Below are 12574 nucleotides of genomic sequence, written 5' to 3'. Positions count from 1 at the left end.
CTCCTGTGTCAGGTAAGTGACACATAATGGGCTACTATGCGATGCTTTACCTTTGCAGGGAGACAAAGAGGAAGTAAACCCATTAGGGTTTACTTCCTCTATAAATTCCAGCGTACACTGCACCCTGATTTAGCAAAGCTTTGCCCAATCAGGGCACAGAATGCACCATGCAGTGCTCAGTGCATTGCAGGATGTTCGTCGGACGAACACTCTGCAAATTCAGGTGTCCGGCGAATGCCCAAACAAGCAAATGTTCGTCAGGAACTCATGCTCGGGCCGAACTGTTCACCCATCCCTACTCGGGACCGCCCCATAATGGGAGCATAATGTACAGAAGTCAGGTGGTAATGGCTGTCATTTTTAGCAGTTGTAATAATATTACTGTTAAAATTTCACTCCACACTGCAGGTGAAGATTTGCTCAGCTGAACCCATTTTTTCGGCTGTTCATACAGGAGTCTCCACAGAAGTACAAAAGATTCCTCAAATGTTCTTAGTCTATAGCGTTAGCGTTTTCTCTTGTAATGAATGTTAACTTTCATGTTAAAATGTTATTTTTTTTAAATGTTTCCTTAAGATCAAATGTTAGGGAATGTTACATTCAGTGAACGGCAACAAAGAAACTTACACACTTTAAAAACATTACGGGTAATATTCGTTACCTTTGCTCAAATGATGAGACATTCACAAATCAAATTAGACCCCTAAGTGTCTTTTATGTCTGTCGGGGGTTTAAATATTCATTTTTAACCTAGTTTTTTTATCAATTATATGTAAATGTTTTTTTTTTTTGTCTTGTTGGCTCGTTTATTGAATCATATAAAAAAAAAATAATACACAGTGTACAAAAAAAAGCCTTTATTTCATTTGTAGATAACTTTACCATACATTGTACTAGAAATATTATTTTATGAAACAAGAAAAAAAAGTAATTTTTTTAAACAGTAATGCTAGGTACCATTGGTCAAACTAAGCAAAAAGTTATGTCTTTTTGCCTGTAGATTGCATGGAAAATAAAATATTTACCATGGTGTCAGGGCTGTGCTCAGCCCTTCCTTCTCTGAGCTGGCCACTCAGCTGCCAGCTAATTGCCAGCTCCTGTCTCTCCAGCAGTAAGTTCCTGCTTGCTTAGCCCAGATGATCTTTGTCTTAGCCTTGGTCAACATCACAGAGACTTTCTCCTGCGCTCCTGTTAAAGACTTGCTTGTCTGACATTCTTTCTGGCTCCAGATCCAGCTTGCTTTTCCACTACGCTGATTCCCGGCTTCTTGACTTTCTGGCTTGTCTGGCTATCCATTCCTGTTATCGAACTTTGGCTATGCTTTGACTACGTTTGTTCTTTAAGTAAGTGTGATTTAACTGTACTTCTGTCTCGGTCTGATTCATGGTTTCTGACACATGGGCACAGACTGCATTGTTTTACCAGTCCCTATTCCTGAAAGAGATGCCAGCAAAACCATTTGACAGCTGACCTAGGTGAGTAAAAAAGGATTATTTTTTTTCGTACATCCTAGGACACAGAGTATCATCATCTCCATAACACTAGGGTTATGCTGGCATCCTCAGGGGATTGGACACTGGCAAAAGGAGCCAGGAAGTTCCCTCCCAAATAACCCCCCCCCCCCCCAGGCTAGGCTCCAGTTTTCTTGCTACTATCTTTGCAGTCTCAGACTTTGACGGCATAGTTGTTGAAACCAGGGTCCTAAGGGATAGGGGTGTCTTTACAATATGCCTTGGAAAGTTTATTTTTCTTGGTGCGAAGGCTCAGGGGTTTCACCCTTGCAGGTATGTGGTTGGTTGTATTGTGCTTGGTCATATTCTGGCCTTCCTCCAATGGGGAGTAGATCAGAGGCTGGCCTTGAGTATGGTCAAGGGTCAAATTTCAGCCTTGGCTGTTCTTTTTCAGAGACCGGTTGCCTCATGTTTTTTAGTACAGGCTTTTGTTCAAGGCATTAATGCACATTCCACCAGTTAAGACCCTGTTGATGCCGTTGGACTTCAGTATTTTCAGTATTGCAGAAATCTCATTTTGAAACCTTCAGGATGTTGTTTTGGTCCTTTAGATTCAGAAGGTTTTTATTCTGGTTGCCATTACTGTGGCTCATAGAGTTACGGATTTTCCCACTCTTTCCTGCAAGGGACCATTCCTGTTTTTTCATTGTTTCTTTGTCCATCCCAGCCAGAGTATTGTTACCATCCTTTTGTCCTTACCCTCAGCTGATGGGGGACAAGGTTTTACATACTGGATGTGGTTCCTGTTATCAGGTGCTATGTAAACTCAGCTGAAACTGTTTGACAGTTGGATTCCCCCTTTGTGATTGCTGAGGGCCCAAGGAAGGGTCATACTTCGCTATGGATTTTTGGTTTACCTGTAAAACCCTTTACTTTGAGTACATCACAGGACACAGAGATCCCACCCCTCTTCCTTTGTGGTTCATGGCTGCTTGCTACAAACACTGGAGCCTAGCCTAGCTTAACAGAGAGAGGTTATATCTGTAAGGAAACTTCCTGTCCAGCACCCGAAGATGCCAGTATAACGCTATCGCTAAAGCTGTGTAGGTAGTCTACAGGCTTGGAAAAATCAGTTTATAAATGGATAGAAAACTGGCTAAAAGACAGAATTCAGAGAGTAGTGGTTAATGATTCATTCTCTGAGTGGTCTAAGGTTATCAGTGGTCTACCCCAAGGTTTAGTATTGGGACCCTTACTTTTTAATATATTAATAAATTATATAGAGTCTGTGATTAAAAGTACCATTTCAGTCTTTGCAGATGACAGCAAGCTATGCAATGGATAAACATCCTTACAGCAAATGAGGTTTAATGTAGATAAATGTAAAGTTATGCACTTGGGGCCTAAGAATATGCATACATTATACATACTAGGGAGAGTATAACTGGGGGAATTAATGGTAGAGAATGATCCTTTCCTGTATTAAGAGAGGTTTGGACTCCAGAGAAAGAGATATCATTTTTCCCCTGTACAAATCATTAGTAAGACCTCATCTGGAATATGCAGTTCAGTTTTGGCCATCAATTCACAAAAAGGATATCAGGGAACTGTAGAAAGTGAAGAGAAGAGCAACCAAACTGGTAAGAGGCATAGAGGAGCTTAGCTATGAGGAACTGAATGTATTCTCTCTTCAGAAGAGGAGATTAAGGAGGATATGTTCAACATGTACAAATACATACGTGATCCATATAGTGAACTTGGTGTTAAGTGATTCACTTTAGGGCCATCACGGAGGATAAGGGGCACTCCTTACGTATGGAGGAAAGAGATTTCATCTCCAAATATGGAAAGGTTTCTTCACAGTAAGAGCTGTGCAAATGTGGTATAGACTGGCACAAGTGTCAGCTCAGTGGATTGCTTTAAAAAAGGCCTGTATTCTTTCCTAAATGTACATAATATAACTGGGTACTGACATTTATAGGTAAAGTTGATCCAGGGAATATCTGATTGCCTCTTGGGAGATCAGGAAGGAATTTTTTCACCTGCTGGAGCAAATTGGATCATGCTTTGGTGTTTTATTTGTTTGCCTTCCCCTGGATCAACTGTGGGTATAGGTTTTTTTATAGGTTGAACTAGATGGACTTTTTATAGGTTGAACTGGATGGACTTGTGTCTTTTTTCAACCTGACTAACTATGTAACTATGAATATGAAGATGCTCTGTGTACCGTGATGTACTCAAAGAAAGTGATTTTGCAAGTAAACCAAAAATCAGATTCTTACAATTTGCTATGTTGGGAGTGGGTGGGAAGTGGACAACTTGTCTGGAGATGTGCTCTAAAGTAGGGTTTCAGGATTCAACCCCCCCCCAGCTACTGTAAAAAAATAAATGGAAGTAGCAAGGGACAGCGCTGGAGCATCAAGGGCATTAGGTACCATTTGGGATTTTGTTTTATAATGTAATATTCTGCTGTATCCATAGCACAGCATTTCAAGTGATTTGTAGCAATATATAGTAAGGTTACGCCGAGTACATCAATAAAAGTATGGTTACTTTCCCTTTAATGGATAAATAATGAATACATTTTGGCTGAAGGTTAACACAAGAAAAAAATAATTAGAAAACTATGCATATTACAAATATAACAAAATATCACTGTCACACCACTGTGTTTGTCCAAAAACTGAAATTACTATTAGCACAACAATTCTGTATAGAAATTGTATAAAGGCCTTGTAGAACATGTGATTGCATAATGTCGCCAGCAATACAAGTGGTATAGTAACACATAGGCCAATTTTACCTTGTAGTGACAGTTACTCTTCCAAAAAATATATATATATATATTTATTTAAAAAGTTATATTATTTATATGTCTTAGTGGGTCTCTCAATACAAATCTGATGAATTTATGTGGATGCCAGTGAGCTCATCATTTACTCATATCTCTCAGTGACTCCACTGCTAAGGTCTCTCCAAAAGTCCCCCAGTGCCCACCAGAAAGTCCATCTGGAGTCTACGTTTATATATTAATATGAAGGGCATAAAAAGGGGGCACTGCATGCCGGTCATCTATAGATGTGGGACTGCACCATAAAAGTGGTCTGTCAGGACATATCACTGGTCTAATCTCAATGTTCAGATATAGTTTGATTTGGTCACTCAGCATGTTTGGTGATCCCTTGGTGCTCAGAATTAGAAAGGTCTTCAACACGGAATGATTCAACCCATCAATGACATGTCTGACAGCTGACGGACACACAGCAATCTCAGTCTCTCCGTTGGCCTAAATGACATATTAATGAATGGATAACTGGATGGACACTATGATGATGCAGTCAGAGGCCATGAGCCAAGGGGAGCACACGAAGAAGGACACAGCTGCTTTCCTCCAGAAGAGATTGGATTTCTTCCATGCTTAGGTCCTTGGCTTGCCTCCGATTTATTTCTAAGATTTCATCTCCCACCTCCAGCACTCCCTGTGGAAATGATGAGGTAAAGGCTCCGCTCAGCTGAACCACGAACAACCCTGACAGGAGGTGAACAAAGAATATTAGGATTGGTCGAATAGCTGTCAAAGACAAGGTCAAGAGGTTAGACACTGAAGTAGAAAGCGAGAGAGGGAGTATGAGTGTGTGCATGAGGACTCTTGTGTGATGTAACCACCTGGGACCCCAGAAAAAAAGAGGAGCTCACGTCTAATTAACAAACAAACTATGGTTTAAAATAATGAGCTGTTGAAATTACTAAGTACAACCAATTAACACTTTTACATAACTTCCTATAAATTGGAAAAAAAAAAAGGTATCCATGCTTCCCACTATACCATTTCTATTTATAAGACCGCTAACTTACTGTAAACCATAATAGCGGAATCTTCTATTGCATTCTAGGAGTAGATCTTTTTTCTAGGGCTGTTATTGATTAAAATTTTCGTGTTCGATTAATCGATTTTTTTAAATTAATTAATTTAATTAATTATAACGCACATACAGATCCAACTACTTTTAGCTCATCTCCTTGCATTGCAACTCTGCATTAGTCAGTGGTAAATGTGGTATAAACTATCACCCGACACTAGTTAGTATCCACAATCCATGACTTAACTTCACACAAATATGTTTTAAATTCAAACTGTAGCACTGACATAAGTAATTTTTTTTTCCACTGTAGTGTGACAATCCCTCCACCTCCAGTCTAACGAATTACTCTCACCTTATGGCAAGGACCCCTGTGCAAACAGGTGGTAATGCAAGCGGGTAACAAAAAGGTTAACACAGACCATAAACTTCTCTCACGTCTCCTTAGATCTCAGCAAGGACGCCAGGTCATGGGTAGAAAGAAAAGATATAAGTGCTCACCGCTTAAAGCGGAGGTCCACCCTAAAGTGGACCTTCCGCTCATCGGAACCCTCCCCCCCTCCGGTGCCACAATCGGCACCTTTCAGGGGGGAGGGGGTGCAGTTACCTGGATAATCCAGGTAACTGCACCCACTTCCGGGATAGCTCTCTGCAGAAAGGGGCGTAACTTACGCCCCTTCCCGCAAGTGCCCCGCTGCCTGCTGGGAAACACACAGATCCCAGAGGCAGCGGGGAGCGTCCTTATTGCGCAGCGCGATTCGCGCATGCGCAGTAGGGAACCAGGAAATGAAGCCGAAAGGCTCCATTTCCTGATTCCCATACCCAAGATGGCGGCGGCAGGACCCGACAGACGACCTAGAGATCGGCTTCGGGTGCCGACATCGTGGGCGCGCTGGACAGGTAAGTGTCACTATTTTAAAAGTCAGCAGCTGCAGTATTTGTAGCTGCTGGCTTTCAAAAAAAAAAAAAAACGCGGAGTCCCGGTGGACTCCCGCTTTAAGTATAAGAATTAATTTTTGTGTTCAAACGCAAACTACTCACATAAAGATGATAAAAACAGCATGTAAAGCTGACAATCGTGATAGTTCCGTAGGGCAGAAGCGGGTGACGTCATGCGTAGCTCCTCCACGTACGCGTTACATTCAATCAGAACTTTGATGTCGCCAGACTCTTCCCCCCTTCCCTTCGTTAGCAGGCGGAGGCACTTGGGAAAGGGGGAGGAGTCCGGTGACGTCAATGTCCGTGACGTCACCGGATCTCTGACGGAACTCTCTGAAGACCTGGAACCCGGCAGAGAGGTGAGTACCTGTCAAAAGAATTTTGATCGATCAAAAAAATTAATGATTAATTGAGGAATTGATCTTTAATTTCCACAGCCCTACTTTTTTCCTAAATCAGATGACATGCTAACAAGGGTTGCCAAATCCTTTTTAGTTTTTAATATTGGCACACAGAGGGGATTTATCTACTGCACAATATCTATGGACCAAGAGGATTGCTATGTATACTGTGATTGTAGATGTAAATATTATCATACAGCAGTAATAGGTTTAAGTTATGCTAACTGTGAGTGTATAGGTTACATGATCGCGCCACTCCCACTAGCTCCTGAAGAAATCCTATTGGAGAAAATGCATAGAATGTGGCAACTGAAACAGTCTCATGGTGTGGGTGATGACATCACTCCTAGCAACGCACAGATACTCCCCCGTGTGAGCAGAGTGTGTGAGTATCTGTTGGATGCAGATTTCTTTGCATCCAATTTGCATGGCAGGAGATTGTGACCGGCTCTCAATGTAGCCAGTTCACACACCTCCGGGGCGGCTGCACAGGAGTCCTGTGTGCCTTTGGCTCCATTTCAGGTCTGAATTCAGACAAAAATTTGGGCCTGAAACAGAGAACAGGGACGCACCGGACCCCTGCTGTCAGCAGCATCGGTTTTAAGTGTGGACCCAGCCTAACACCCGTGTCTCTTTTGCTTGCAATGAGAGAAAGTGGCTAACATGCAAATCAGCATCTCTCTGAAAGCAGCACCCTCAGTCCGTATGCCTGTGCCCACCAACCCCCTCTACTACACTGCTGAATGACAGCACTGCTTATGTAAGGGAAAACAGGGGGAGCTCCACTCACCTTGGGAGCTGATCTCATTTCCAGGGTTAGTTCTATTTAGCAAAGACATACAGAGGAGGAGGTGTAACCATGCACACTGACAAAAATTCAATTTTTAGAAAATATATTTTTCTGTTAGAGACATGAGGACAGCATATTAAGTGTGCTCTTTCTGGTTATCTGAAATGATAATGGATTTATGTTTGTGTGGCCACTGTGAAAAAAACTGAACTTACTTCTTCTTTAATGATCTGGAAAATTACATAGAATACAACAGAAAGGGAACGTTGGTGACAGTGAAATACTTTGTGGCCCAATTTTGTTGGCTTATTTGGATGACTTTTTATATTTAGTTCCTGATTCCCAAGATAGGCACAATTAGTGGTTTTATTCTTATATCGGTTGTTATTGTAGTTCTTTCTGGAGCTTCAACTGGGAATCGTTATCTGCAGTCAAGGGCACATTATGGCTTCAGGTATTTCAAGACAAAGGAAGGTTGTATACAATTCTTCAACGTCCTTGAGTGCCACTGACTACTTTGTAGCAAGTAGTTGAGGGAATTTTATGCAAATTAAAACCCACCCCATGTGAAAGGTGTAGTTGAGTAGTTATGTTGTGGTATGAAGAGCCCGGTTTCCACCACCATTTTTCTGGTAACATAACTGAGACAGAGATGATAAAAATGGCCCAACTGCTTGATCTTCTGGTCATGTGATGTTAGAAGTTTGATATCACCAATCTTCCCCCTCCCCAGCCAATCCGCAATACAGATCTTTGAATGACTCATGACTAGGAAGTGATATCTCAATGTATTGTGAGCTTAAAGGCTAAGTTCACATTTTTTAAAACAAATAATAAATGCACATATTGTTGTAGGTAAAAAAAAAAAAAAAAAAAACACATTCATAATTTTTTTGTAAATGAGCCTTCAGAGCATTGCACCCATAATCAGCAGATTGCGTGTGCAATGTCAGGCTCCTGCAGACACTATCTACAGCTTTCTGTCCATTCCTATGTACAGGCTTTGTTTCAAAGCTGTAGGAAGTGTCAATGAATAAGACAGAGGTCACCAGCACCCTCGTGGTTCATTGACAACTACAAGCCATCTGCCACAGTGGAATATGGGATCTGTAGTTCATTCATTCACAGATTCCTGTGAATGAATGACGCAGCCATTTGGGTGGAGCTTCACACACCCAAGCTAATTTAAAATTGTAACAGCAAGTGCAGGGAGAAGAATCCCCATCCGCTGTCATGATGGGGGATGGGGGTAAATCGGGGTGAGGTTGCCACCTTATCACTTTAAAACTGAACACATATTAATTACAGGTTCTGGGGCTAATTGAATGCAGGTAAGGCACTAAGTGAATTTATTTACTACCTTAATCAGCGATAGAACCTATGAAATTAATATGTGTACGGTTTTAAAGAGATGAGGTAGCAACCCTAAATCAGTGGCTACTAAAGGTGAACTTATTTTTTTAATCTAATATCACATCTCCAGACTACACTCTGTTTTAGACCAGATGTGAATTTGGCAGAGACATTGCTGTCTGATCCACATGGTTTGCACTGCCTGCAGTCTATTGTCAATACAGGCTCAAATTAACAATGATATTAGCATATTCCAGCTTATAGCCCAATTTTTTCCTTATGGTCTGTACTGCAGTGCTCTGTGCTCTGATTTGTAAATTTTTGCTTGAAAATTACTTAAACTGCTTTATACATTTAGTGGAGGTGCACTTCCTGACCTCCCTCTTCAATGCTCTACAGTGACTTGAAAAAGTATTCATACCCCTTGAAATGTTCCACATTTTGTCATGTTACAACCAAAGACATAAATGTATTTATTGGGATTTTATGTGATAGACCAACACAAAGTGGCACATAATTGTGAAATGGAAGGAAAATTATAAATGGTTTTCAAAATTGTTTACAAATAAATATCTTAAAAGCGTGGCATGCATTTGTATTCAGCCCCCTTTACTCTGATACCCCTAACTAAAATCTAGTGGAACCTATTGCCTTCAGAAGTCACCTAATTAGTAAATAGTGTAATTTAATCTCAGTATATATACAACTGTTCTGTGAAGCCCTCAGAGGTTTGATAGAGAACCTTAGCGAACAAATAGCACCACGAAAGCCAAGGAACACACCAGACAGGTCAGGGATAAAGTTGTGGAGAAGTTTAAAGCAGGGTTAGGTTAAAAAAAAAATATCCCAAGCTTTGAACATCTCGCAATGCACTGTTCGATCCATCATCCAAAAAGGAAAAAACTGACAGGCTGGACAAGGAGAGCAATAATTAGAGAAGCAGCCAAGAGGCCCATGGTAACTCTGGAGGAGCTGCAGAGATCCGCAGCTCTGGTAGGACTATCAGTCGTGCACTCCCCAAATCTGCCCTTTATGGAAGTGTGGCAAGAAGAAAGCCATTGTTCAAACAAAGCCATAAGAAATTTGCAGTTTGCGATACGCCATGTGGGGGACACAACAAACATGTGGAAGAAGATTATCTGGTCAGCTGAGGCCAAAATTTTACTTTTTGGCCTAAAAAGCAAAACGCTATGTGTGGCAGAAAACACTGCATATAACCCTGACCACACCACCCCCACCGTGAAACATGGTGGTAGCAGCATGATGATGTGGGGATGCTTTTCTTCACCAGGGACAGAGAAGCTGATTAGAGTTGATGGGAAGATGGATGGAGCCACGTACAGAGAAATTATAGAAGAAAACGTGTTACAGTCTGCAAAAGATTTGAGACTGTGGCGGAGGTCCTTCCAGCAGGATAATGACCCTAAACATACAGCCAGAGCTACAATGGAATGATTTAGATCAGAGGTAGAGATCTATATGGACAACATGGCAAAGATCACTGGGGTGCAGCACCTTCTTTTTTTTTTTAAGAGTTAAGTAGCAAGCCCCCAATGAAAAGGACAAGGACGGCACAGAGAAAACATGGAAAAATATAATAAAACAAATGGCACTGTACAATTCTAAACTTAGCCTATCCTAAAAGTTAGCTTCAACCATTGGTGAAACTACCAGTGTTGCAGCAGTCGCACTTGCGACCGGGCCCTGGCATTCCACCACTGTCGAGGCCCCAGCGGGTTACTAGTCACACAGCTCTGAGTGGAGAGTGGATCACTCATACAGCTCAAAGCTGACAGTGCTCCCTGTTCCCCCCTCCCTCCTCTCGCACGGGATGACACAGCCGATCTGCTCCTTCTCCCCCTCTCCTCTCTCCTATGTGTGCTTTGTGGGAAGTCAAGTGTGAAGCTCATGAGCTCACACTTCCCATGGTACACACACAGGAGAGCGGTGGGGGGAGAAGGAGCAGATCAGCTGTGTCATCCCGTGCAAGAGGGGAGGGAGAGGGGGGGGACAGGGAGAACTGTCGGCTCTGAGCTTTATGAGAGATACGCTCTACGCTCAGAGCCGTGCTGAGGAGGCAGGCAGCATTGATGAGCAGTGCTGATAGGAGGCCTTGATGAGCAATGATCTGTGGCACGGATAGGCGGCATGGCACTGATGGACATTGATGAGCACTGATAGCTGGCACTGATAGGTGTCACTGAAAGGCAGCACTGATGGGCATTAATGGGCACTGATAGGCGGCATTGATGAGCACTGATATGTGTCACTGATAGGCAGCACTGATAAGCTCTGATAGGTGGCACCGATAGGCAACATTGATCACTGATAGGTGGAATTGATGGGCATTGAGCACTGACAGGTAGCACTGATAGGTGGAATTGATGGAAAATGATAGGCAGTATTGATGAGCACTGATAGGTGGCACTGATAGGCAGCATTCATGGACACTAATTGGTGGCATTGATGAGCACTGATAGGTGCCACTGGTAGGCAGCACTGATTATCAGTGTAAACAATTTACTGACATTAAATGTCTATGGTTATTCGTCTAACTAGCTGGATGCTGGATGCTGCAAACACTTTCATGAGTCACACTCTCATGTAAATGAAATAGGTCAAAAAAATGTAGTGCTGCGCTCCCAAGATAAAGTGAAACAATGGGAGAGTGAAAAAACAAAGAAACTTATCCCACAAAATTAATATATGTGACCTTGTGACACGTGGTCTAATCAAATACACTGGGGACTAACCCCAAAATAAAATGCTCATATATATATATATATATATATATATATATATATATATATATATATATATATATATCTAAGAACAAATAAATCAGATATATATCAACATATCCGTGAAATGCCCAAACAACAAATGTTATGCGTGATGTATCCTAATAAAGAGCTCTAGTGTATATATCTAAAATCACATCGAATGTATATATAAATGTATAAATAAAACAGTTAATTCATGAATAGCAAAGTGTCATGCGTGATGAGATCTAAAAACAGTGGTCAAACACATTAAAGTGCTAAGTGCATATGATGAACAAAACCAAAAACACAAAATAGTCCAAAAAAAAAGTGAATATTGCAGTGAAAATATCAGATGCAATAATAAAGTGACATGGTGCTTTCAAAGTGCAAAAAGCTCTTTCTCCACTTCAGTAGGGATGAGCTTCGTGTTCGAGTCGAACATAGGTTAGACTCAAAAATCAGCTGTTCGCCCGTTCGGCGAATTCCGAACGTTATGGGCCGTTCGCGCCAAATTCGTGTGGCGCTCACGGCCCACAATGCACTGCGTCATCGCAGTGCATTGCTGGCTCATGATTGGCCAAGCATGCACTGTGACCCCGCATGCTTGGCCAATCACAGCGCCAGCAGCGAGCAGAGCCAAGATTGGCCACAGTGCTGGTCGTGGACGCGGTGCATTGTCATCAGCACGTGGCCATGGGACACGCTTGTCCTTCTTTTTGGCAGCTGGACATGTTGAACCGCAACATGCCAACGACTTGGTAGAGTGGATGACCAAGCCCTCTTCATCCTCCTCATCCTCTCTCTCCTCATCCTCTCTCACCCAGTCTCAGGGTACTAGCAAAGCAGCTGCCAACGCATCGTCTTCCCTCGTCTCAATGTCATCATCAGTGACTCCTTCCCTAGACCCACCACGTCCTCCTGAGGAGTCTCCTGAACTCTTTGAGCACAGTGTTGGGTACATGCTCCAGGAGGATGCCCAATGTTTTGTAGGCTCTGATGATGACACTCAGCTAGA

At 42.2% G+C, this 12574-nt stretch overlaps 1 protein-coding gene across 2 annotated transcripts in view; it reads right to left on the bottom strand.

Moving 5' to 3' along the window:
- Positions 1 to 861: 861 nt before the first annotated feature.
- Positions 862 to 12574, bottom strand: part of LOC143975907 (uncharacterized) — a 217203-nt gene continuing 205490 nt past the window's right edge. For both annotated transcript variants that reach the window (XM_077478451.1, XM_077478452.1), the window contains one exon: positions 862 to 4980. In XM_077478451.1, coding sequence (XP_077334577.1) covers positions 4790 to 4980 — 191 coding nt within the window. In that variant the 3' untranslated portion in view covers positions 862 to 4789. The remainder of the gene's footprint in view (positions 4981 to 12574) is intronic.

The sequence above is a fragment of the Lithobates pipiens genome, unplaced genomic scaffold (assembly GCF_037356315.1).
Source record: "Lithobates pipiens isolate NorthernLeopardFrog02 unplaced genomic scaffold, aLitPip1_a1.2 Scaffold_1, whole genome shotgun sequence".
In the NCBI taxonomy this organism is placed as follows: domain Eukaryota; kingdom Metazoa; phylum Chordata; class Amphibia; order Anura; family Ranidae; genus Lithobates; species Lithobates pipiens.
The sequence above is the reverse complement of the archived record's forward strand: the minus strand, read 5'-3'. Positions and strand labels throughout refer to the sequence as shown.